The sequence below is a fragment of the Chrysochloris asiatica genome, unplaced genomic scaffold (genome assembly GCF_000296735.1).
Source record: "Chrysochloris asiatica unplaced genomic scaffold, ChrAsi1.0 scaffold00117, whole genome shotgun sequence".
NCBI lineage: Eukaryota > Metazoa > Chordata > Mammalia > Afrosoricida > Chrysochloridae > Chrysochloris > Chrysochloris asiatica.
In genome coordinates this window covers 2,973,636-2,999,491 of record NW_006408635.1, presented here as the reverse complement: position 1 = coordinate 2,999,491, position 25,856 = coordinate 2,973,636, and the positions used below count along the sequence as shown (strand labels likewise).

The 25,856-nt window shown below is 47.6% G+C and overlaps 2 protein-coding genes across 3 annotated transcripts in view; one reads left to right on the top strand and one right to left on the bottom strand.

The window, feature by feature from the left end:
- TFB1M (transcription factor B1, mitochondrial) overlaps window positions 1-1,676 on the top strand; it is a 71,009-nt gene extending 69,333 nt beyond the window's left edge. Inside the window, exon 7 of the mRNA XM_006868477.1 lies at window positions 1,448-1,676. Within this exon, the coding sequence (XP_006868539.1) occupies window positions 1,448-1,676 (229 nt within the window). The remainder of the gene's footprint in view (window positions 1-1,447) is intronic.
- Window positions 1,677-2,352: 676 nt separating this feature from the next.
- Window positions 2,353-25,856, bottom strand: part of TIAM2 (T-cell lymphoma invasion and metastasis 2) — a 524,960-nt gene continuing 501,456 nt past the window's right edge. For both annotated transcript variants that reach the window (XM_006868446.1, XM_006868447.1), the window contains 12 exons: window positions 22,596-22,775; window positions 20,335-20,403; window positions 19,147-19,272; window positions 17,867-17,975; window positions 14,196-14,375; window positions 11,819-11,934; window positions 8,435-8,543; window positions 7,388-7,446; window positions 6,729-6,834; window positions 5,156-5,243; window positions 4,711-4,865; window positions 2,353-2,981 (listed from right to left, as the gene is read on the bottom strand). In XM_006868446.1, the coding sequence (XP_006868508.1) occupies window positions 2,353-2,981; window positions 4,711-4,865; window positions 5,156-5,243; window positions 6,729-6,834; window positions 7,388-7,446; window positions 8,435-8,543; window positions 11,819-11,934; window positions 14,196-14,375; window positions 17,867-17,975; window positions 19,147-19,272; window positions 20,335-20,403; window positions 22,596-22,775 (1,926 nt within the window). The remainder of the gene's footprint in view (window positions 2,982-4,710; window positions 4,866-5,155; window positions 5,244-6,728; window positions 6,835-7,387; window positions 7,447-8,434; window positions 8,544-11,818; window positions 11,935-14,195; window positions 14,376-17,866; window positions 17,976-19,146; window positions 19,273-20,334; window positions 20,404-22,595; window positions 22,776-25,856) is intronic.

The following is a 25,856-nucleotide window of genomic DNA, read 5'->3' as shown; positions in this document are numbered from 1 at the left end:
GTTTTTGTTTTCAGTCGTGTCACATTGACAAATGAAGGTCCAAAAGCTTTATACACCCTCCACGTCATTAAGGTCACCTCGGCTTTGAGGAGGCAGCTCTTCCCCATCTGAGCCTTCCAGCTTGCGGGGGTTCATCTTCCAGCATTGTGTCCGACAGTGATCCCCTGCTATTCATAGGGTTTTCAGTGGCCCCCTTTCTTAGCAGTAAATCTGCAGGTCCTCCTTTCTAGTGTGTCTGAGTCTAGAAGCTTTGCTGATACCTGTCCGCCATGGATGACATCACTAGTACTTCAAATACCAGCGGTAGAGCTCCCAGTATCACATCAACAGTACAACAAACGGAAAGCTCTACCATGGGTATTTGAACTGGAGGCTGTGCTGGATGATGGTTGCTTCTCCAGCAGAAATGAAAGGTGCCCTTGTTCAAAGGCTGGAAAATAGGAAAAAGGCCCCTCCAGCCGGCTTCAGCCCCAACTAGGAGCGCAGCTTGTCCGGAAAGACACTGGCCGATCCCTCTCCATGGTAACCCTACTTCAAGGAGAAATGGCCACAGAATTCACGTTCTGTTTTGGAAACCCTGGAATTGGCCTGAGCCCCCAGCTGAGGAAGGGGCTCCAGCACTTCAGGCCCCTGGCAGATATGGACCAAATAATGTGGCTCACTTTCAGTCACACACCACCACACCGCAGAGTGGCACCAGATGTTGGAAACCACAGTCAGAGGCCCTCCTTGCCATAAAACTGAACCAAGATATCTCAGTCGTCTCCCCTGACAGTGCCATTCCTTGTTGAGGGGAAAACCCACCTGGAAGAAAAGCCCCGTGTCCACTGAAGCCCTATGAGGTGAGGGGTGGGTCTGCCGCCCATGTGGGGCGTGACAACAAAAGCCCGAGGTAGCTCTGCAAGACTTCAGCCTGTCGGTGTCGTTTTAAAACTGCCATCTGATTTGGTTAGAGGAAATGTAAAAAGCCAGACCATGCATACAGAAGCCTTCAAAATACCTTAAAAGACGGGGTACCTTTATATTTTCACACCAACTGCTTTGTACCTTCGCTAAGTCAAGCTGCTATGCTGGAATGTGAAGTTCTAAAGGCTGCCAAGTTCAAATTGCAGAGAATCAAAACTGCGTGAGTGCACTCAAGTGCTAGTACAGACAACCTTCCTATCAACACTGGGCAGGTGTTACTTTCCGCTGACCTCAAACATACCCATCTCAGTGGTTTCACTTTGGGAAATGTTTTCCCCTTGGGCACTCAAGGTCACCTTGCAGGTCTGGCCGGACCCACCTGGAGTGAAGGCGGTGCTGTCAGTATGGCCACTGGTGACTGGAGTCCTCCTGAGAGGAGGACAGACAGAGGGAGGCACCAATGGCCTGAGGGAGAAGGAAGCATCAGGATTCATGCATTTCTTCAGTAAAATGCGTTTTTTCTCCTTTTTTTCCCCGTCAGAATGCTATTTCCTGAAGCTCAGCGTTCAGAAAACACTGGAAAACTGCTACAGTTGGCAGATGTGGACCCAACTCTCCGGCCCTGTCAGCTTGCTCTCTCCCACTTCAAGGCCCTCTGTGACGTTTACCGGAAAATGTGCGACGAAGACCCATCCCTCTTTGCCTATAACTTCCGGCAAGAGCTCAAACAGAGTAAAAGCAGAGGTCAGGAGGAGAGTGGCGGGCTCTAGCCGCTCCTTCCTTTCGACGGGAATGTGTCCATGCTGGGCTCTTGTACGGACTGACAATAAAAATGCCAATGACCAGATGTGACTGCTTTTCCTTTTACTGTACAGGTTGGTAGAGAAAATAAATATCATCAAATAAGATACAGTACAAGCTTTCTTTTAATTAATATATACATATGTATATATATATACTGCATAGGCATGGCATATTTATATAAACAGCAGCTATAACCACCTTACAGAAAGGACCTGTCTCCACAGTGTGCACCTAAACCACATTAAAATTACTTCAATGTGGTTTAAATAAAGCAGAAACTAACAGCTCAAAAGAAAATGCCCAGAGAATTGGGGGTGGAGGAGATGCTTTTGGAAGTTTATTCCCCCCAACCCTCTTAGGTTTTCCTCATAACTTAAAATAATTAGAATGCAATTTTATTTTAGGGATTTGAAATCATTCTGATACCTGCTCAAAAGAGACATAATAAACTAAGTAATTTACAGATTCCAACCAGCTTAATCTAGTTTTCTGATCCACAATAAATTAAAATAACTTAAATCTTTACAACTATTGTGTGGAAAGTGGAAAATACAGACTGCACGAAACCCAAGAATGAATCGTTTTCCTGCAGCGTCCATTTTGCTACCCTTGTAGATGGGACCTACATGGACTGAGACCGTCCTAGGATTTCCCATGGTTCTCTGAGTCATAAAAGCATTCCTCGTTGACAACCGACGTGAGCTTCTGGACACCGAACTCTCGTTCCAGGACGGAACTGAAGTCGATGTTGGTGTTTGGAGGCTGGCTGTCAAGAGACTGGTGACGTGTCTGTGACTTCAGCAGAGTGCCCCTGTCCCTTTTGGTGCTGTTTGCTTTCCGCTTGATGGGGCAGAAATGTCCGCGGACCAGCTTGGGCTGCTGGCCCTCCCTGGCCTCGGTGCCAGGCGGCAGCTCTGCACCATGAGTGTCAGCCTCCTCGGAGATTCTCAGTCTCTGGAACTGAATCTCGATGTCCTGGGTTGGGCTGCTCCACTTCAGACCCAGGGGGTAGTCGTCCTCCTCGTCACTCAGAATGTCACTCTCTTTGATGAGACTGTCGGAAAACTCTGGCAAGCTTGAGGAGTGAGGGTACTTGGCTGGCGACTCCCTCTTGGGATCCGGTCTGCTCTCGGCTGTGTGGCAGCCGCTGCTCTGTGTGCTGCTGCCGCCCAGGCTGCCCTCGTCCGAGTCCAGCGAGGTGCCCTTGCCTGTCTCGCCCGTCCACTCGCTGCTGGAGGAGTTCTTGAGCACCTTCAAGGATCTGGATGATGCTGCAGTTAGAGAAGCCCAGAAACAGATGGAACATGAAACCCATTCCTGGTAACCCGGGAGTTACAAAGCACAACTGCTCTTCAGGGTTCTCACAACTAATGAACACTGACCCAGCTGTTTCTAATGCAGTGCTGCTAGGCGGGGGGAGGGGGGTTCATGGTCAAATGCAGACCATTTGAACCACAGAGACAGCTAGAAACAGATTCCCACAATGTGCAATTTTTGCATCATATGTTATAAAATCATACATCTTAATTACGTAAGTATTTTATAGTCCAACTTAGATGACCAGCTATTGGGAGACTTAGCCAAAAACATGTAGATACTGCAAAAGCAAAGACATCTCTCACATCTATTTAAATCTTTTAGTTTGGTGTTTGCAGTTTTAGATTTGTGAACCCTGGGAAGTGAGTTACTAACAGAGCCGAGTCCCTTTCACATAAAGTGCTTCTTTATTCCAGAATTCCAATCCCACCATAGTTCTGTGCGTACCTGCCCACCCTCCTACTGATGCTCTCTCATGAGAAATGTCTCTGCTGGAAAATCTAACCAATTTTCAGACATTTTATTCATTCACTCCTCACAGGCATGGCTGGGTTCCCAAGGCCACGTGGTCATGTGGAAACGGGCATTATTCGAAAACGGAGGATGACCACATTGCTATGTAACTGCACAATCACTGAGAATCACGGCCCACCCAGTTGGCACACGGCTGTCACAGCCAGCGTTACTCTCACCTCAGCCTTCGTCACTGACATACCTATGTTCAAAGCTACTGGATGGATTTTTTTTACTTCTGCCGTAAATGCAAAATTGGATAATGAGATAGCCCAGTAAGTAAGGAGTAGGTACAAAGGCAAGAACAAATACGTAGTAAATTTGAAGAGGTCAAAGTTTTGTGACCAAAAAAGGAAAGATGTTGCCTACACATTTTGCAACACTTAGAAAATGAATATAATAAAATAATTACTGTAAGACAATCCTGGTCAAAACGGGGCTAATGTGGAACAAAACCTCAAATTTTCACGGAATCCAGATTTTCTGGATCCACTGAGGCTCAATGACTACCCTCAAAATTTGGCAAGAACAAGTCTCTACACCGTGACTGTCAAACCGAGAATGCGCTCCAAAGTCCCCTTTAAGCTAAACAACAGCTCAACAGAATTAAAACAAGGTCCGCCGTGAGCTTTTAAAAAACACTGTCTACATCTGACCACACTGACACTCGCAAGGTCAGCACTGGACTGCTAACCGCAAGGTCGGCGGTTCCGACCCACCTTGGAAACCTTATTCAGAGTCACTATGAGTTGGAACTGACTTGAAGGTACTTAACAACTAACAGAAAGGTGGGCAGTTCATCCCCACCCAGGGATGCCTTGGAAGACAGCCCTGGTGATCTGCTTTTGAAAGGTCAGCCTTGAGAACTCGATGAAGCGGTTCTACTTTACACACTTGGGGTCGTGGGGTCGCCATGAGTCAGAACAACTCAAGGGCACCAGCTTGGTTTTGTGGGAGCTGGGGCGGCTCCAGATTCTGAAGGGCCAACTGAGAATGAGGATCTGTAGGGCTCTTAACAGGAAATCCAGCTGCCACTCATTTCCCTGCAATTGGAGTTTCTCATTTAGAACTCACAAAGCTGCTGTTTCCGCCTCTGTTCCCAGAGCACACATCCCTTCCCAGAAGTCTAGAGGTTTTACAGAATAAGCAGATGTCCAGCGAAGCACTCACCTAATCTGGCTGAAACAGGAACGCGGTTCTTAAGTGGGACCAAGCGGTCCTTACATGCTTTGTCCAGGGGTGAGTCACACTTCATGTGGCGCCGGAAGTTTTCCCGCAGGATAGAACGAATCCCCTTCACGATGCTGGTTTTGCTTTCGCAGTCACTGGGGAAGAGAACAGAGCAGTTCCTGGACTGTCTGATGCTCAGGTTCCGGCCCACCTCGTTGTTCTGAGGCCATTGGGGCCAGACCTCTCACAAGCCTGGGGCCCACCACACAGGCCAGACTCTGCAAGCCCTCCCCCGTCCCAGTTTCCTTGCTTAGTAAAGGAGGCATGAACTGATGGCGCTTGAAGTTTCTCCCAGCACCGTGATTTGGATAGACATTGAATTAATGTTCTTCCCTTTCAGGAGAACGTTACTCGTCTTGTTTTCATGTTAGGAGATCAGCAATACCTGCAGCACAGCTGGAAGTTGGTCTCCGGCCGTCCCTCGATTTCCGACTTGGTGTGGATCAGCTCCCAAAGGGCATTATTTTCTGTTCCTGTGTTAGTGAAAGGGAAACTCGGGAGTCTACAACTTCACCAAAGAGCTCTGGTAGCGTGGTGGTTACGAACTGGGCTGCTAATCTCACGGTCAGCAGTTCAAAACTACCAGCTGTTCCGTGGGAGAAAGATGAGGCTTTCTGCTCCCGTAAAGATTTATAGCCTCGGAAACCCTGTACAGGGTCGCTGTGAGTCGGAACCGACTCCACGGCACATAACAACAACTTCACCAGTGAGGCCTGCCATGATTGAAAATGGTCAGACTCACAACTTTAGGGTGAAAAGTTCAGTATTCTTAAATCCAATTCTCATCATTCATTTCCATGGCTCATTATATAAGAGGCTTCAAAAAGTTTATGAAAAAATGGAATGAAAAGATGATAGAATTTTCCCTTGAACTTATATCCCCTTGTATGTATGACTTCAATAAACAGGACTATAAACTTAGTTCCTTTTCATATTTCCTGAAGTACCCCTCCCTCCATCTTTGCCTGCTCTCCACGTTTCCTGGACCCCGCCTCTGTGAGACAGCATCAGTGGGCACCGTCAGCCAACTCTCGGTAGAAACCACAGTGGGATTTGCTCAAGTGCTTGAGGTCAAAAAGAGTCCAGGCCCACGTTCAGTCAGGTTCTGGGAAACGTAAGCACTACAGACAAAAGGGAACCAGCATGTGGCCTCCTGCCCTGGCTGTTCCAGAACACGGTGATTCTAGAAGCATCTCGGATCATCTTCTAGGACCTAAAACTTATCTTTTTATGCTATTTCTGGTGGGTCTGCCTTGTAAGGATCTAATTTGTGGGCTGTTGTGTTCTTTAGAAAATTTGCAACTTTCAAGGCTATTAGCGTGGAAAAGTACCGAGAGAGGAACTAAGGGAACAAGGAAGAGCAATTTTCTGCAGCCAGCCAGCCAACCACTGGCTTTTCGTTTCTCCTGTAAAGAAACATCAAAACAACTTCACTCGTCCTCATTGTTCTAGTCTGTAAAAAATAGACGAAGGAGTTCCTGGTGGCTCTAGGGGGAGCACTGGGCTGGAAATATCAAGGTCAGCTGTTCAAACCCCCCAGATGTTCTGCAGGAGAAAGAGGAGGCTTTCTGCTCCCACACAAGAGGACAGCCTCAGAAACCCTAATACAGGGTCGCTGTGAGTGGAGTAGCCTTGATTACCATTTATCCGAGTTTTGGGGGGTTTTGGATAAAATTTGTTGTTCAGTACCATGGAGTCAGTTCCGACTCATAGTGACCCTGTACAGGGTTTTACAGGAGCAGAAAGCCTCATCTTTCTCCCGCAGAACAGCTGGTAATTTCGAACTGCTGACTGTGAGGTTAGCAGCCCACATTCATAACCACTATGCTACCAGAGGTCCTTTAGTATCATTAGATACCAAAAATTATCTTCAAGATCCCTTTTACTTTTTCACCCCACAGCTTAAGGAAGTCTCTTAAAAAGGTTTCTTCTGGTGCAGCAAGACACAAAACAGTTACCTGCTGTGTTCCCCAGCCGGACCTGAAGTGCAGATATGGGGATCAACCATCGGAATTTAAATGGGTCCAAGTCAGTTGAGCCGTGTGCAGGCCGGGAATTTGCGGGCTGAAACACAAAGACCCACCAAGAAGCATGTTTAACCTTCTCACGCAGGGTACATGGCTCTAGTGGGTAGAAGCTGTCCGTTTGCATCTGTGCCAGGCCCAGATGTTGTGTGTTCAGGGCACAGATGAATCACCGTGCCACCTCATGGGATGAAGCCAGAAGCAAGCTTCCAGGTCTCTATGCAAGAATGACAACCAAGTTCAGAGTCCTCAGATTAGCCTGGATGGTACCTGGATGGCTTAGAGCGTTCACAGCTAAGCTGTCCTTGAGTCCAGAGAAAAGGCATTTGAAACAAACCAAAGTTAACAAAACGGGACTGAATGTGAGCTGCTAATTTTCTATGCGGGCTCCAGCTAGCCCGCTACTTATCCACACTTTTTCTTAAAACGAACACCTTTTGTGGGAGAATCGTAAATGCCGTAGGTGTTTGGTTGGTTTGCTGCCCTAGGAATTGGTGATGTCAGTACTTGAGCCCCGGGCTTTTCAGCTCCACATTAATGGGAAGGATGGACCACAACAATGTGGCTTTCCTTCTTACTCCGTCTTGTCTTACCAGTTTCTTCTTCAGCTTGTAGTTTTCTTTATAGACCAGTATGACAGCTCTCTTAAAAACTAAAGGAAAAGAGAAAGAAGAGACTTACATTATGTAAACTCTTCCCAAGGTCAAACCAAAGCTGAATGTTTCAACAGAACAAAAAAAAAAAAAAGCCCTTCAAAATTTATGAATTTCAAAGCTTGCACTATGCCAACACATGAATGGGTGGTCCTGACTTCTGTTTCACTTGAATTATGTACCAGCTTATTTTAAAGCCATTATCTGAAGAAGATGCTGACATCTTTAAAAAGTCTATCGTCTCTGGTTTTGTCTTCTGGAAAGCTGAGGACATGCCGTTCACCTCAGTGCTGTGTTCGCCTAGCATTAAGACATTTGAGATGCGTCTAACTATTCAGAGATCTGTTCTGTGACACTTGGCAGCAGCCACCAGGACAAGCAGCATGAGGCGGACAAGATAATGAGGCTGGGGCGGAGGCCGAGTTTTAAATAGTTGGAGACTGGCTGTGCTAAGTCACAAGCCATTATAGAAACGCTTCCATCTCCTGGAGACGAGGAGTGAGGAACAAAGTTGGATTCTCCTGGAATCCTGATTTCTGGGATCTTTGAAAGAACTGGTATGTAAGAGTGGCCTTGAGTTAAACAGTGGTCTAGGTAGACAAGTGAAAAGAATTTCACCTGGGGTACTGGGCAGAGATTTGAGACAGGGACTCTTAAGAGGCTAGAAGCTGTGTTTCAGGATTAACACTCTGGTCCTGTTTCCATGGCAATGTCTATAAACTGGGTGTAAGACTCTTAAGGACATTCTTTTCCTCTGGGACAATTTTTGACACCCTGGTTGAAATGTTACCCTAGTTTGCAAATCGTATGTTAAATAAACATCCATCAAGTTCTGTCATTGACTTAACAGGATTTCTGTTGTAACAGGTGTTCGCTGGACTGGTGGGTTTCATGAAGTTACTCATTTATTCTCAGCCTCTTGTCACTCTTTCTTCAACTCAGGAGGCAATAGGCAAATTCTGACTTTATCATGGACAAGATACTAACCGAACACTGTGAGTTCCAGGTCTTTTCTGGCTTTTCCTAGAGACAAAAATGGATTCAACCAGGACACAGTAGAATGCATCAGAAGTTCGCCCATGGAAAGTTCTGTGACCTGTGTGACGAAGGAAGAGAGCAGGTGAGCAGCTACGGGGAGCGCCGGGCTCGGCTAGCTTACGCTAGACACCAGATCACATGTGTTATTGTTGTTAGGTGCCGTCGAGTTGACCCATAGCGACCCTGCATAGGGTTTCCCAGGAGCAGCTGGTGAGTTTGAACCACCGGCCTTGCAGTTCAAACAGCTTTGCAGTCTGGCGCATTAACCCACAGCCCCACAGATCACGTGTGTGGTCACTGCTAAATACAAGCGCATTCTGTTGGATTTTATGGGACCTTCGTAGTGGAAATTTTGAAAACCAGCATGAACATAAAGGTAGTCGGCTTCAGTGTGAGACTCATTTCAACCACCTACTCAACTTTAACATTCATTCCAGTGTTCATGTGGACCCAAGGGTCTTTCTTGACACTTGCGGTAGGATCTAGTGCAGTCACCACCTCTGAGCCCTAATGTCACCTTGTAGGATAAGCACCAGACTGTTAACTGCAAGGTCAGTGGTTCAAACCCATCAGCCGCCCCTTGGAAACCCTATATAGGGTTGCTCTGTGTTAGAACCAACTCAAAAGCTCTTAACAACACACAATTGAGCCTTGATGTCATGTTGTAGGATAAATACTGGACTGCTAACCAAAAGGTCAGCAGTTCAAACCCACTAGCCACTCCATGAGAGCAAGATGACGCTTTCTGCTCCAATAAAGATTTACAGCCTCAGGAACCCTATTCAGGATGACTATGAGTGGAAACCCACAAGCTACGTGAAGTCTGCTGACAAAATGACTGGCACTGAAAAGGACAAAAAAAAGTGAAACTCCAGCTCTTTTTCCTTCTTGCCTTTTTCTACTTAAACTGAGTTGCTTCTTCAGTGACACCAGAGATGGAGGCAGAGACGATGATGTGGAGAGATGGAGTGGCTGGGGTCTTTAGACTCTGGGAGGGAGAGGGGCTGTGTGCTGATGGCTGGGGGGCAGGCTTGCGGGATGTACCCTTTGGTTGTTTGATAATGCATGCAGGAGACTGTATTCATTGCAATGAGATGAAGTAAATAGGATGAATGAGAGCTAATGTTCTCCCATGTAAACTGTCACATAATTCATAACAACAACAAAAACTGAGTTGCTTCTTATGTATGCATTTTTAAAGCACAGAATTTTAAAGTAAGCAATTGGGCAACAAAGAAATATTCAGAAATTGCCAAAACCCACTTAATAAAGCTAAGTGTATCAGTGAAGTGGGAGCTACCAGTACTGGATGTTAAAGAAGAAAACAGAAAAAAGGGCAGGTCCTAGGTTCATCCACACACACCACCCACTTCCTCTCTCCATCCCACTCGGCCAGCCTGACCAACCAGTCTGCATGCAATTGACCCCCGTGTATGTCCGAGTAAGGCTGTGCTCCATAGGGTCCTCAGTGTCTGAACTGACCCCCGTGTGTGTCCGAGTAAGGCTGTGCACCATAGGGTCCTCAGTATCTGAACTGACCCCTGTGTGTGTCTGAGTAATGCTGTGCACCATAGGGTCCTCAGTATCTGAACTGACCCCCGTGTGTGTCCGAGTAAGGCTGTGCACCATAGGGTCCTCAGTGTCTGAATTGACCCGTGTGTGTCCAAGTAAGGCTGCGTACCATAGGGTCCTCAGTGTCTGAATTGACCCCCGTGTGTGTCCGAGTAGGGCTGCGCTCCATAGGGTCCTCAGTGTCTGAATTTTCTGAAGCAGACCACCAGGACTTTCTTTTGAAGCACCTCTGGGTGGACATGAACATTAGCAGCTAAGCTCCATTAACTGTTCACACCCCCCAGGGTCTCCCCAGCAGCCTGAGGCCTCTCTAGATTTGTCTTACCTCGTGCCCCAGAGGCCAGGAGGACGAGGGAGGGACATGAGCTCGGTGGTGTAGGCCCTGCTCTCTTCTGTACAATGGTGCTAACTTGATGTCAGCTCATATTCTGTAAGTCAGTGTAATGGATTTTCCATTTTGCCTACGTGGCATGGTTTATTATACACAGTAAGGGGCCCTGGTGGCACAGTGGTTAAGCACTAGGATGCTAACTGAAAGGTTGGTGGTTCAAACTCGCTTAGCATTCTGAAGGAAAAAGACTTGGTGTCTGCTTCCATCAAGGCTGAGGCCCAGAAAGCTCTGAAGGGACGTTCTCTCTGGCCACTATGAGCTGAAAAGCGACTTGTCGGCACCCAGGAACAACCTCATGATTGTTAAAGATGAAAGTGACAATTTCAGGAAGTGTGCCCTCTGTGAGCTGAGTTGTATCTCCCCAGATCGGAGCTGGCATCCTGAGCAAAGCCACCGTCCACAGTACACTGTCCTGTATGTAACCCGTCTATCGCATGAGGTCATGCTGGGTGGGTCCAAAACCTCATCACTCAGTCCCAGAGAGAACAGAAAGACTCGGAGATGCACCCACGAACTACAGAGGCTGCCACGTCCTGTGAGGACCGTCAACAGCCCAAGGAATCCAGGAACGTCTGACTGCTAACAAGGAGCCGTCACACACTCCAGACCCATCTCGACTTTTAGCCTCCAGAATTCCGAGAATATTCATTTTCTTTTGTTAGGGATTTAACTGCATCTAAAAGGATGTGCCCTAAATTCTCACCTCTATCCACTTCCTTGTGGATATGGTCCCGTTTGGGAATGGAACTGTGTTCTGTTCATGTTCAGTGTTGTTCATGTGTACAGTGTTATTAATGTGTACAGTGTTGTTAATGTATAGTGTTGTTAATATGTGCGGTGCTGTTCATGTGTACAGTGTTGTGTACTGCCATTCAGTCGGTACTGACTCTTGGCAATCCTGTATAGAGTTTCCAAGGAGCAGCAGGTGGATTTGAACTGCCGACCTTGTGGTTAGCAGCCCAGTGCTGACCCTACAGTGCTGACCCTTGAGATACAGCAGATTAGGCAAAGAGACGGCAGCACAAACGGGAGACATACGGCCCATGAAGACTTCGGAGGAGTAGAGGAATCGAGGCTGAAGGACAAGAACTCTCTCCCAGAGCAGACAGACAGACAGACACAGAGACAGCGCCTTCTGCCAGGGCTCGGAATGCAGACTCCTAACCTCCTAAATGCAAAAGGAACCCTGGCGTGGCATTGGGGGATAATGCACTGGACTGCAAGGTTGGTGGTTCAAACTCACCAGCTGCTTCTTGGAAACCACATACAGGGCCAACTCAACGGCACTACATCCCCACTTCTGGTATCTGTGTTAGAGCAGCTCCAGGAACTAAGACCCAGTGCACATATGGACCCCAGACCCCACTCACCTCCTTTGTTCCACTTTGCTCCGCTACCAGCTGATCAAACACAGTTCCATAATCCTCGTAGATCTTCTGCATCTCATTGATGTGGCTTGCGACTTTCTCCATTGCCTTTAGTGCTTCTGTACAAGTGGAAATCGTATTTATTTCATAATTTTTGTTTGTTTTAAACCCTGCCCAACAGCAGTAATGAAAGGACCCCAGATTCAAGAGCATTTACTACTAACAGTGGCATTCCTCAGGTATAACGAACACTGTATCCTCTCCTCACTAATCGACAGAGTTAGGGTCCAAAGACCAGGCTGTCGAATGAAGTCAGTGTTAATGTGAAAGTGGAGGGTAACTACATCATTGCTTATCTACCAAATTACATGAATACATAACCACCAGAGTCATCTATTTCCTTACAGTGCCTGACCACTGAGTCATGGCCCAACCAGACTGGCACATAACCCAAACCATCACCGGCAGCGTAACTCGCCTCTCACTGCAGCAATTGTTACTACTAATGTATGTCGTTTAATGGGCAAAGCAGTTGGACAAATTTTTTTTATTACTGTTGTAAATATGAGATGTCAGATAATGAGATTGAGGAGAAGGTGTAATTAGAATGAAGAACGGTAAAAGTACCTCTACCTCAAATCCTCTTTGGAATACGGCAGAGTACAGTAAAATTGATCACCAATAACATCTAACAAGAATAGACAAATTGCTCTTTGGCAGGTTCTGTAATCCGTGATTTACCTGGCTCCTCCTACTATCATGTAGGAACTGTAACCAACCTCATTTTATAGGTGAGAAAAAGGGAGGTGTAACAGGGATGAACCCTGAATTGAACCCAGGGCTGGCTGGGCTCAGGGCCTCTGCTCTTACCGGTTGCCGCTCCTCAGAGACCGGCTGCTGGAATTGTGAGCTACAACTTCTGATTAGACTTTACAACCCTCTCTGTGAATGCCTAACTGCCAGAGCAAGTCTTTCATTTATGTTGTGAAGTGCCATCAAGGCAGTTCTGACCCACAGCGACTCTGTATAGGGTTTCCAAGGAACAGCTGTTGAGCTTGAACCACCGACTTTGTGGTTCAAACTAACCTTGCAGTCCAGCACATGAACCCACAGCACCACACCAGGACTCCACACATGGTGTTTGTTACTTTCTACAAGGATTGTATTGATGCTGTAGGATAAATAAGCAAGCACTGGATTGCTAACTGTAAGGTCAGTGGTTCAAATCCACCAGCAAGATCTTGGTACAAAATTATATTTTTATATAGCACCTGAACACTAATCATAGCAGGGTATCAGTTACTTTAATAACAAAAAGTAGATTCTCAATCTTCAGTGCGTACTACAAAAGAGCCAGTTTCACTGGCACCCTCTTCAGAATCTACCATCCTGTGATACTAACATTTATGAAGAAGTTCATTTCTCTGTGTCTCCAGGGTTTTCTTGCGCATGGCTTACCTGGACCTCTGGGAAGTACTAGCATGTGGAGAACAAACTGCTACTTCTTTTCATTCTCTTTCAGGGGCATGCTAATCCCAGTCAAACTGAAAGCGTGATGCTTTGGGCAGATTGCATCCTTTGGGCCAGTAATTTCTGAGGTTACAACAGATGATAAATCCCTGTACACGTTAGTCCCTGACTCAGGACAGGGTTCTGTTCTAGTGACTGTCATAGAGGGTGGTTTGTAAGTCAAGCACCTTGTTTTCTTTAGTTTTCGTTATTGTCAGTATCTTTATAAATCTGGCAGTGTTCTGAACAGTAAATTACATGCTACAGCACATTACCAATGGTAAAATGTACAAATATCTGTACATGGTTGTAAATGCGGTTGATTGTCCACTAGAAATCAAGTCTGCCACTGAGTGGATTCGGAGTCGTGCGCAGTTACTCTATCTCCACTAGGTGGCGCCCCACCCAATGTATATGATCCGCAGCATTTGGGCCATAAACAACCCAAAACAACTTCACAGTTACCTACGTTTTGTCTGAAGTTGCATTCTGGCAGCCCAGTTTACCAGCTACGTGGCCTGAGGTCACGTCTCTCTGGAATCACTGAGGTCAAAATGACCTTTTAAAAATGAGGGTGGAATTTTTACCAAATTTGAGGTCAGTCCAATGAGATCTGAGTTCTGGTGTGGCGCTGTAGGGTGACTGCTAACCTCAAGGTCAGCAGTTCAAACCTACCAGCTCCTCTATGGAACCAAGTCGATGGTATCAGTAACAGCCTCCGCCGCCACCACCATGGAGATCATGTTTACGGAAGCATTGTGTAAACCTGACAGGGATGCCCACGTGTCTCCCTGTTCTCACACAGAAGCACCTCCAGCTGTGACGTCACTCCTGTCCGAGTGAATGCGGGTTGGGGGGCTGCTCCGCTCACCTGTCAGGTGGTAGTGCTCCTCACTCTCGTGGTCCGTCAGCGACACCAGCTCCCTGAGCAGTAGTGGGTACTTGAGCACCCTCTGCACCGGCTTGATGAGGTACGACTCCAGCGTGGACGAATGCTGCTTGGTAGGGTTCCGGGCGTCCAGAAAGGCCTTGAAGGCTTGGTCAGTTTTCGCTACGAGCAGACAGAAAGCAGAACCTTAGAACATGAATTTCACTTAATTTTTCTGTGGAGACCTGGTGTGATGCTTTAGGGTAAGCACTGGACTTTGAACCACAAGGTCGGCAGTTCAAACCCACCAGCTGCTCCTTGGAAACCCTATACAGAGTTGCTATGAGTCGGAATCTACTCGGCACTTACAGTGACAGCAGCAATTTGGTTTTTAGCGGAGTCCTGATGTGGCGCTGTAGGGAGTTCAAATCACAGGGTCGCTACTGAGTCAAAACCGACTTGACCATACCTAACAACCAGTGTTACCCGTTTCTGTAGTCCTCCACACCCCTAATAGAAAACCAGCCCCATCACTGGGTCCGGCGTCCAGGTATCGAGTCTTGTGTGCACGGGTACCACCAGAGAAGTCGGTGCACCCAACGGGCACTGAGCTCCCGTTTGTGGAGTTAACTGTTAGCAACTCCGTGTAGGGTTTCCGAGGAGTGGCTGGTGAGTCTGAACCACCAACCTTGCGATTCAAAATGGCTGTGTGGCGCAGTGCTTTACTCCAGCGCCCCGCCAGGCTGTGGAGTTGTTGGGAAGTGCTGTCCAGTTGTTTCTGATCCATAGCGACCCTGTATAGGGTTTCCAAGGAGCAGCTGGTGAGCCTGAACTGCCCATCTTGCAGTTCAAACAGCTTTGCAGTCTGGCACATTAAGCAAGGCTATAACTTCCATGACACATTTCCCAGCACAACCATCAGAGAGCATGAAACCACAGACTCAGATACCAAAACAAAAACCAGTATGTGTATGTTTTTGGTTCTGTGGTTTTTTACTGGACGAGCCTGGTGGCACAACAGTTTAAAGCAATAGACTGCTAAGCACGAGGTTAGCGGTTCCACCCCACCAGATGCTTGGCGGGAGAAAGATGAGGCTGTCCAAGGTTTTCAGCCTTGGAGACCCTAAGGAGCAGTCTACCCTGTCTGACAGGGTTGCTCTGAGTCGGAATGGCACTTGGGGTGGGGTGGGGGTGGGGGGGTTAGAACAAACTGTTGCTTATTCCATACAGTTCATGGTTATTAACAAAGCAATACTTTCCCGCCCCCCGCCTCTAAAATGGGTTTACTGCAAACTTCACTTCCACGCTGCAGCCCCCTACACCACAAAGAAGCCCCCACCACTGTCCTGTTAGGCCCTGGGGGGCAGCACCCAGGTATCCAAATGCCTGGACTTCCCCCAGATGGCACCGGGTGACCAGATGTTTGGTTCTGTTATTTGTGATTCTGTCACAAGGAGACACGACACCTTCAGCGAGGTACAAACATCATTCTGTCACAAGGAGACACGACACCTTCAGCGAGGTACAAACATCATTTGAATTTGATCTTCACAGGAACAGACCAAGTGGGTGCTGTGAGATCCCCTCCTCATCAGCCACCTAACAACCACAACCACACTTCATCAGACGGTGCTCCTGAAGGAAAGGCCAATGGAAGCAGACCACTGTTTCAAGCAACAGGAGAAGGGCTAGGCTGGGCATTCAGAACCTAAGGGTCTTAGTAATGTAAAGTTCTCAGACACTGCACCTTTAAACTCGAGACTTGTCTTCTAGGATATTGTAAGGGTCTAGATTTAAACCAAATGGCACGGTGTGGAAACAATGAGACACCATCAGTGTGAGGACCCCTCTCTCTCTGCATGTCCTCCAGGACCATGTGGAGAAAGCAGCTCTGCTTTGAAGAAGAAACACTGAAGGGCGACCTCTGGACGCTGTCTGACAGCACCAACCAGAGGCTCTGCTGACCGACAGAAGATGTGATGACCTTTTTACAGGTGGCTGGAACGGAGCTTTGCTGCCTACTCTGCTGAGGCAACTGCAGGGGTTCAAAGTACAGAACCTTCCTCAAACATTGTCATAGTCATGGAAGAGAGTCCCATCCACTGCCACCTAGAGAGGTGGGCAATCACGAGACCACCCTCAATGAGGAAGAAGGCCTTCAGGTTCTGCATGAAGTCGTTTTCATCCTGGTAAATGTATGCTTAGGGGGGCTTGCTTCCTATTTCCAAGTACATTTGAAAGAATACAGAGAATTTGGTGACCATCACTGAAGAACCTTCAGATACCTTACATTGTTAGGTGCTGTCCAGTTGGTGCTGACTCATAGTGACCATGTGTAGGGTTTCCAAGGAGCAGCTGGTGGGGTTGAACTCCTGACCTTGTGGTTCACAGTCCAGTGCTGATCCTGTAGTGCCAGACCAGAATATATACAGGATTCCATGTATTTTTATACGAACTTGTCTGTCAGTTTCTTGTACTGTGGTGGCTTGGGTGTTGCTGGAAGCTCTGGATGCAGAGGGTGTGGCGCTGTAGGATAAGCACTGGACTGTAAACCAGCTGCTCCTCGGACACCCTATGCCAAGTCAATAAGAGTCGGAACCGACTGCACGACATTAAACAACAATGTCACTAGGGTCACCCACGGACAAGTTTCAGTGGAACTTCCAGACGAAAACAGGCTAGGAAAAAGGAGAAATGTACAAGCTTCTGAAAGTTTAGTGACAAAACCTTCTGAATAGCAGTGTAACATTGTCAGGCATGATACCAGAAGATGAGCTTCTCAGGTTTGAAGGCACTCAAAATGTGAGTGGGGAAGAGCTGTCTCCTCAAAGTAGAGTTGACCATAATGATGTAAATGGAACAAAGCTTGGGACCTTCATTTGTTGATGGGACACAACTCAAAATATGGAGAAACAGCTGCAAACATCCACTAATAATCAGAACATGGAATGTAAGTATGAATCTAGGACTACTGAAGGTTGTCAAGAATGAAATGAAACACATAAAGATCGATATCCTAGGCATTAGAGATGAAATGGACTGCTCTTGGTCGTTTTGAATCTAACAATCACGTGGTTTACTATGCTGAGAAATTCAAATTGAAGAGGAATGGTGTCACATTCATCATTAAAAAGAACATTTCAACATCTGTTTATATTGCGCTTTATTGATAATGCAGAGGCTTTCGGGTTATTTGGTGGTCTGTCTGGTGGGGGTGTATCCTGTACAGAGAAGGCTGCTAAGAAAGAAAAAACATGGCAGGTACACCTTTCTACCCCCATCCTGGGTTACAGCTGGAAGTTTTTATATAAAGGAATATATCAAGAATGCAGATGTAATTTAATAGCAAATTGATTCCATGTGTTAGGCACGCTTGCTCAATACACTGGACTTAACTTTCCCTTCAGTGCCTGTCACTTTCAAGGTCAAGAATGGAGCATCATTCACTAAGATGATGCCAAGCCCTACTGGTTACACACAGACTCATGCTGTAAGACAGCTGAAATACAATCAGCACAGCTACTGTTGAACAATGATGCATGGAGGGGGACTGTAGTCATTACAATGAAATGAAATATGATAGGATGAATGTAAAGCTGATGTTCTCCCATGTAAACTACCACTCAATTCACAATAAAAAACAGTGAAAGCTGTGAAAGGTACAAATAACTTACCTCGTTCTAGAACCTTCTGTACTTTAATATGATTAGCACAGAACCCGCTGTACAGTTTAAAGTGGTCCGCGTAATACAGGAATGAGCCTCCCAAGGAAAACAGTAACTTCTAGGAGGAGAAGGGAGACATCAAATCAGGTTTGGGTTGAACAATGTCCACTGGCTACGACAAGGCACTTGGGTGTCTTCCTGGTGTTTCCCTCTCAGAGACCTAAGCTCCAATACGCAGAGCAAACACTAGAGAAATCTGCACAGGATAGCCCATACACACAGGAAAGAGAACCACCCGGCATTCTCCAGCAGACTCTGAGTTTTACTTGTTTAGTGTGGCGCTGTGAGTTAATGCGCCAGACTGCAAAGCCGTTTGAACTACAAGGTCAGTAGTTCAAGCTCACCAGTCACTCCTTAGAAACCCTGTACAGGGTCGCTATGGATTGGAACGGACTCGACAGCACTTAACAACAACAACAATCACTAACATGAAAAATTTCTGCTTGTACAACACAGTTCAAGCAACAGAACCTACTGACATGAGTGCAATCGAAGGGCAAGAAAGTTCTGTAGAAATGCATCTGACAAGGTAGGAAGTACGTGATTTGACAAGTTCATTGATAACCGCTCTCAACGACCTGGGGCTAATGAATTCTGTAGTTGTTTTCCTTGTCCCCTCTCTACTACCGTCCATCTTTCCTTCCTGGGGGACTTGTCATTGGTCCTTGATGATTACACTGGGGACAGAGCTCCACAGAAGAGACTCTTCACCTAAGTTCTCCATCCACTTCTTACAGCCACAGGAAGGCTCAGGCACTGGCCGGGGTCCCTGTCACTGCAGCAGAGTAGAGGTGGTGCAATAGAAAGACTGGCGGGGTCTCAGAAGAGCTACTGGAAAATCCACCACTGAAAACTCTAGAGCACAGTTCTGCTCTGACCACATGGGGGCGCCGTGAGTGGAATCTTCTCATGAAAAATCCACCACTGAAAACTCTGGAGCACAGTTCTGCTCTGACACACATGGGGGTGCCATGAGTCAGAATTGACCTGACAGTTACATGGTTATGTGACCAACACCAGGCTGAACCCACAAAAATACAAGGCGCGGACTCTGGTCACCAGAAGCTCTGACAGTAGTACAGAGCCTTAACTGCCTGCTGGAAGATTACACACAGCTACAAAAACAACCAGTGTACCTTGTCAGTCATAAAGGGACAGCACACTCTCAAGAGAGAATTCTGCACTGGGTCCATTTCATTGTGCTTTAAGCCAAAGTCTGGAATACTTACTCTAAACTGCGAGGGGGTTTCCAGTGTGCTGAAGTCAGAAGACGCTGAAATCCCATCCTCCAGAGTCTCCAGAAACACCTTCTGAAACTCAAGCATCTCTGGCAAACTTCCAAAAAGAGACTCCATCTGTGAAGGTCGGGGTATGAAAGGGTGGCATTAGCAGTGAAGAGCTCGAGAACCACGCTGACGCAAAGACTCACTAGTAAGCCACAAAGAGACCATTCGATGAGCATCGGACATCCATCAGAGAGCATGATGATTTACTATGGAATAGAACTTACACATACAGAGCTAGATGGCTCTGACCCTATAATTCTAAAATATCTGTTTTAAAGGGAGATAAAATTCAATCCAGGAACAGAGGATGAGCAGAACATGGGACCCTATCCAGAGAAGCAGCCAACACCAGAGATGGAGGCAGAGGTGAGGACTTTAGACTCATGGAAAGTGAAAGGCTGTGTGCTGGCAGCCAGGAGGCAGGCTTGCAGAATGTGCCCCTGGGTTGTTTAAATGATTATATAGTCCTGAGTGTTTCTGTGTACATCCCAAAAGAAAAAAAAACAGGGAATAGAAGCAAATACTGTTGAATGATGATGCATGGAGGAGAGTGTAATCATTGCACTGAAAATATGGTGTGTAAAGCCGATGTTCTCCCATGTAAACTATCACTCAGTTCACAATAAAAACTTTGAAAAAAGGGAGGGTTAAAATTCTCAGCATTTGAATCAGGAAAAAATGAAAGTAAGCAGAAAAGAGTGAACCACGTGATTTTGGTGGTAAGTGCTGTTAAGTCAGTTCCAACGTGGCATATCAGAGGTGGGGAACCTTTTTCTGCCAAGGGCCATTTGGATATTTATAATATCACTAAATATAAACTTATATTCAAGTCCCACCTGAGGTTGCCTAGGCAAGGGATTTCAAATCATTGAAACCAAATGATTTCATAGCCTTACATGGCCAGTGGGCCGTACACCCCTGACCCCTACTGTGTAGGGTTTCTGAAGAGCAGCTGGTGGGTTTGAACGGCCAACCATTTATTGAAAAGTAGCTCGTGAAGGAGGAATGTTGTTAGCAACCAAACTCTTAGCAGCCATTGCCCTACTGGGGTTCCTTACTCCGGGCTATGTGGATGTAAACTTTCAAGATGACCGATAAAGACCATTGGACCGAAGGAAGATGAGCATTTACCTCGTCTTGTGTAAGAAACGTTTCACTTTGAAGTGGCTCCAAGTATAATTCAAAGAGGCAGCTGAGGTCCTGAAAAACAAAAGAAGAGGGTCTCGGACAATGAGTCTCCAAAAGGCCCAAGAGTGCTGCAGCGCAGGACCGCCATTAGGAAGGAGAATGTGATGGTCTCCTTAAAATTATCGCTCTCCTAACTCAGGAAGGGAGCCAGCACTCTAGGCATGCGTTCTTGTAGAGCAGGCAACGGTCTGCTTTGCTTCGTTAACATTGTTGATGGAACACGAGGAGGACAGGTGAGCCCTCGCTAGGTACTTCCTGGGTGATGGGTCTCAGCACACCTTCTGGAGACCTGGAACTTCCCCTCCCCCGTATCAGGGAGGGAGGCCGTGGAGCTGGGGTCCTGTCATTGTAGGGCTGACATGTGAGCAGAATTTCAAACACCCAGATGCAAATGCAAGCAAACAATCCCAATATTAGAACTCCGAATGTTTAAAATCTAGACCATACATGGGGTCTCTAGTAAACTAGCCTCCTGCAGAACAGAAATTGGGGAGTCATCCTAATTGGAAAGATTTCAAAAATGCAGTTATTTTGTATAATAATGTACTTATCGATGCTGTGAAGTGCAGTAGAGCTGGTCCCGACTCACAGTGACCCTGCATAAGGCTTCCAAGGAGCAGCTGGTGGGTTTGAACTACCGATCTTATGATTCACAGTCCAGTGCTGATCCTACAGCACCTCCCCAGATGTATTTTTCTTGCTTCACGTATCCACAAGCATTTTGAGTCCTAAGATACAAGAGCCCTGGGAGCCGAGTGGGTTACAAGTTGGGCTGCTAACGGCAGTTCAAACCTACCAGTTGCGCCTCCCGATAAAGATGAAGCTTTCTGCTCCCATAAAGATATACAGCCTCAGTCAGCCTATACAGGGTCACCGAGTCAGAACCGTGGGCTATGTGGACTCATTTTACAAGGAAAAATCCAGATAGACCTGGAATAGAGCTCTACATCTACAGAGCTGGGAATGGATGCTGGCTGGCCAACCAGAACCGGTGGTGCAGGTCCGAGATGCCAGCAACGTGTCTCAATAAAAACCAACCTGCACCCTCACCATAGTCCCCAGCGGGCTGCCTCAGAGCAGCGTGAACACGTGAGAAGTGCCTGAATCACACTCCCGGGAACACACATGAGTGAAAATGCCACTGGCATGCAGGGAACCAGTTAAAGTCAAGAATAATGACAAGTCCAAGGGAAATCTCAGCGACAAAGAGAAACGAGGAAGAAGGGTGTGTGTGAATCACAGAGACTCCAAGTACTGGTCATTCTGTCAAGACAGACATGGGCCCTCAGAAAGCAAAATGCAGCTGCTTACCGAGGGATGAGCAGGTGGGACCATTATGTCCACTTAGCCCACAAGAGACATCTCAGCGCTCAGTCCCCGGACCAGGAATCCCATCAAAACGACCCTCCCTCACAGCGTGGTAACAACAAATGCAGTAACTGAAGGGACCCAGCACCTATTGTCCACGAGGCTCCCTTGAGCCTCCAAACCCCCAGCTCACAGCTTCTGGGAACAGGTATCTGGGTACACCCTGGATAGGATACTTCCTTCTCTCCCTACTGTCTTGGGCTCTGTGTGAATAGGATGGACGGTGAAGTCCAGGGGCTATCCATGATGGAGGAAGCTGAGGTCTGTCTTGTGGAGAAAGCAGACAAGAAGAGCTTTGTGTGTGCCCGTGTTTAACATGGACTCCATGCGTCAGAATTGGGAGAAAGCCGGGGGGCCCATGTCCCATGGCCCAACCTGGGCAAACCCAGCCTGGCTTCTCATCCAGAGCACCAACACCTGCAGCAAAAGAGCTGAGTCTTCCCAGGCTCCCGGGTACTCCACACGGATTTCTCAGATCACCCTAGACTCCGCACCCTAGGCAGCCACCCCCTCTTTATAAACGTGTGAGAGCATTCCAGAGCTGTGTGAGATGGCTGGACAAGCTCTGGGCCGCACACGCCCACTAGCCCTGGGTCCTGGGTCAGCGGCTCTGTGCCCCCTGCCCAGTTCTTCATCAGCTACAATGACCGTTGGCCCCTTTCCCAGGCTAACAGCCTCCCTCCCCACAGTGTCTCCATAGTGATAAAAGGTGATAAAAGGATCTGACTTTTCTGAGTTGTCTCAGTTCCTCCGCACTCACCCTGGCAGGGCCCGGGACAGATGGCGCCACCAGAAGAGGGAAGTGAGCTGGACAGGGAGGACATGGGTCTCCTCACCTTCACATAGGACTTCTCCGTGTCCACCAGCTCCTGGATGACTTTGCGGAGACGGTCTGCATCGGAGAGGTGGCGGGCCAGGGGCCGGGGTGGGGGGTCCCGGCTCTCCCCTGACGTCTCCATGCCGTCCGTCTGGGGGTCAGCCAAGCTCCTGCACAGTGCAACAATCTGCTCGGCACTCTGAGAGGGACAAGAAAGGAAACCCGGTGAAGGATGTTCACTATTACCACCACCTGCCCACCAAGGACTACAGGGCCCTGACCCCAGCTCAGCATCCATGCCGCATCTCACCGGAGCGCCACCAGCCGAGTGGCTTCACTCAGCTGAGACAGAAGGAAGACAGATGCCAGCCATCCTATACAGCTTACACACAGGATGTGTTTCCTGGGCAAGGTAAACAGTCTTCTGGGATCAAATTACAGAGGGAAGGCGAAGGGCTAACACTTGGCAACAAAGTTAAGGTGTTTCTAAGATCAAGACCTTAAGGCTTTCTGGGGAGCACCAGGAGGAGGAAGAAAGCCCCCACGTCCATGCTGCCCCCTCCACCGCTGACTTGATGCAGCTCCAAGCCCCCATCCAGGAGAGACAGAAAAGGTTCAATCGAACAGCCATGGCTCAGTCACCACTGTCTGGCTTCTGCCCTCAAACTCAAGCCACCTAACCCTCTGCAGTCCCATGCCACATAGCAGCTGTGAGCATTTGAGCTGCGGCTGACACCAGGACTGAGAGTGGAGACAGGTATGCAAGGAAGATACACCCCGTCAAGTGGGGCACCCAGTGAGGGCACAGACAGCAGCAGACAGCCGACAATCTGGCCGGAGACTGCTGGCCGAGAGACGCACAAGCTCTGAGGGACCGACCCTCACAGATGAGTGGGGGCTTTGAGCTTGTTCTAGGGCAGCAAGTACATGCAACCCAGGAACACAGAGATGAGAGAACATGTTCACTCCTGGGAGGGGGCACACAGGTGCATGGACCCCAAAGCAAGGATATCTGCAGTGAGCAGGCATTCGAAGCACCCTGGACTCTCAGAGCAGCCTCGATTACATTCAAATCCGCTGCATCCCATGCTGACTAGTAACCAGCTGGCATCAAGTCAGCTCTGACTCATGGCGACCCCTTGAGTATCAGAACTGACCTGTGCTCCAGAGGGGCTTCAATGTCTGGTTTTCTAAGAGTAGATAACCAGGCCTTTCTTCCAAGGCGTAACTCTAGGAGGACTTGAATCGCCAACCTTTCTGTCAGCAACCGAGCACATTAACCATTTGCACCATCCAGGGATTCCCGTCCCATGTTAGCCCTCCCATGCCATTCTTGATCATTGTCCCAAGTGGCTGGCACAGTGGCGGCTACACAGAAAGCATTCAGTTCAGTCCATCCTGATAACTGAAATTGCTATCTTCTAGCAAAGTAACTCAATCCTCACTCAAATGCTGTTGTTCCATCCCCATTCTCCATCAATCTTTGACAACTTTCCTGTCTCCCATTTGGTTTAAATGCCTTCGTACCTGACCTATATATCACCTATATATGTCGTGTCTGAAGCACCTCTTAATACCTAATTCCTTTCCTTGGTTTCAGATCACAAATAACTGGTACATATTGCAACCAAAGAGGAAAGAGTGTTGAAAAGCATGCTGGCCAAACTCGGTGACCTGAAGCATGCTTTCAGACAACTGTCTCCCTGACAAACTAGTGCCTCCAAAGCCCATCTCCCCCTCTCTCAATACACGGAACCTCAACATATTCTGGTTTGTTCAAGTCAAATCAGTGAGCGCCAAGTGAGGTCTGCTGTGCCCCCAAAGACATGAAGACAGGTCTCACACCACAAGGTAAGATCTCCAGGTCAGAAACACCAAAGCTTGGAGTAAGGCAGACAACACCAGCACATACGTGTGGAACAAACTCACCATAAACAAGCAGAAGTGTCACCATAAACAAACAGGTAATCTCACAAGACCTCAGGGAAGAAGTGGGTTGGAACGAGACCCTTGAAGGAGTACGTTCGAAGGAAGAACCACAGATTGAGCAAACGTGCCGCGAAAAAATGAGCCAGTCATGTAAACAGCCCAAGTCAAGGAGGGGAGAGGCTGAGACCCCGCAGGCATCTGCTAGGGGAACATCAGACTGTTGACACTTTAGATACAGGTACTTCCCTTTTTTTTTTTTTAATGTTTTATTGTGACAGTTTACGTGGGAGAACATTAGCTTTACATGCATCCTATCATATATCGTTTCATTGCCATGGTTACACTCCCCTCCATGTATTATCAATCAACCACAGGGTATACCCTGCAAGCCTGCTCCCCCAGTCGTCAGCACACAGTCCCTTTTCTTCTCTGGGTCCAAAGTCTCCAGCTGCTCCATCTCTCCACAGCATTGTCTCTGCCTCCATCTCAGGCATCACTGCTTCTCTGGGTAGGGTCCCGCTCTCGGCTCTTCTCCTTTGATGGTCCTAGGGACCTCCACTCCTAGACTGAAAAGTTAATCATTCCTGTCCTTGCTACAAAATGTCTATCTTTACATTTCCAATCCTCACAATCAGTCCTGATAACAATTATTCACTATTGTATCACAGGAGACCTATCTGCATGTCCTTTCATCAGCCCCACCTAGACAGAATGGATACTACTCAGTGGAGAGTATACGTTCCTCCACGTCCTCTGGATCTAGGTTCCCTCTTGAAAGCTTGTAAGCCAGTCACTTCTTGCCTTTGGAGCCCGCCTCCCCCACTTTGGGTAACCAACATCCAAGTTGCCCATTCCTATCTACTCTGTGTATGGAAGGGGTGGGAATGATCCTTGCTGTAAAGATTTGTTCCCTCTTGAGCTACTGCATCCATAGGTGTAGGTCAAGTTCTTCAAACTGTATCAGATTATGCATTTTTTCCTCTTCTTTCTTCTTTTAGTTGAGCTCTGTTCATCCAGTCGAAGCCAGGTCAAGTAGGTATTATGTGGAAGTGTGGGTGTTCTTGTGCATATGCCCTCTCTTCTTATCAGCTGGATGTTTCACTCTCCACTCTAGTCCTCTGTGGCTATGTCCTGACTCTGGACCCAAGAGTCCCCAGGTCTTGCCACACTGTTGGCCAACCAGGTCTCCACCCAGGTTCACAGGAGTCTATTGAATGTTGTAGGGCTTAGCTCGCAGCTTCATTGCTACTTTTCCCTCACTTCCCCTTAAAGGTTACGAACATGGTCACCAATCAGAGCATGTATTCCCACTGAGCCTTAGTCTTGGAAGGGGGTTTGCTCTGAGTGGACC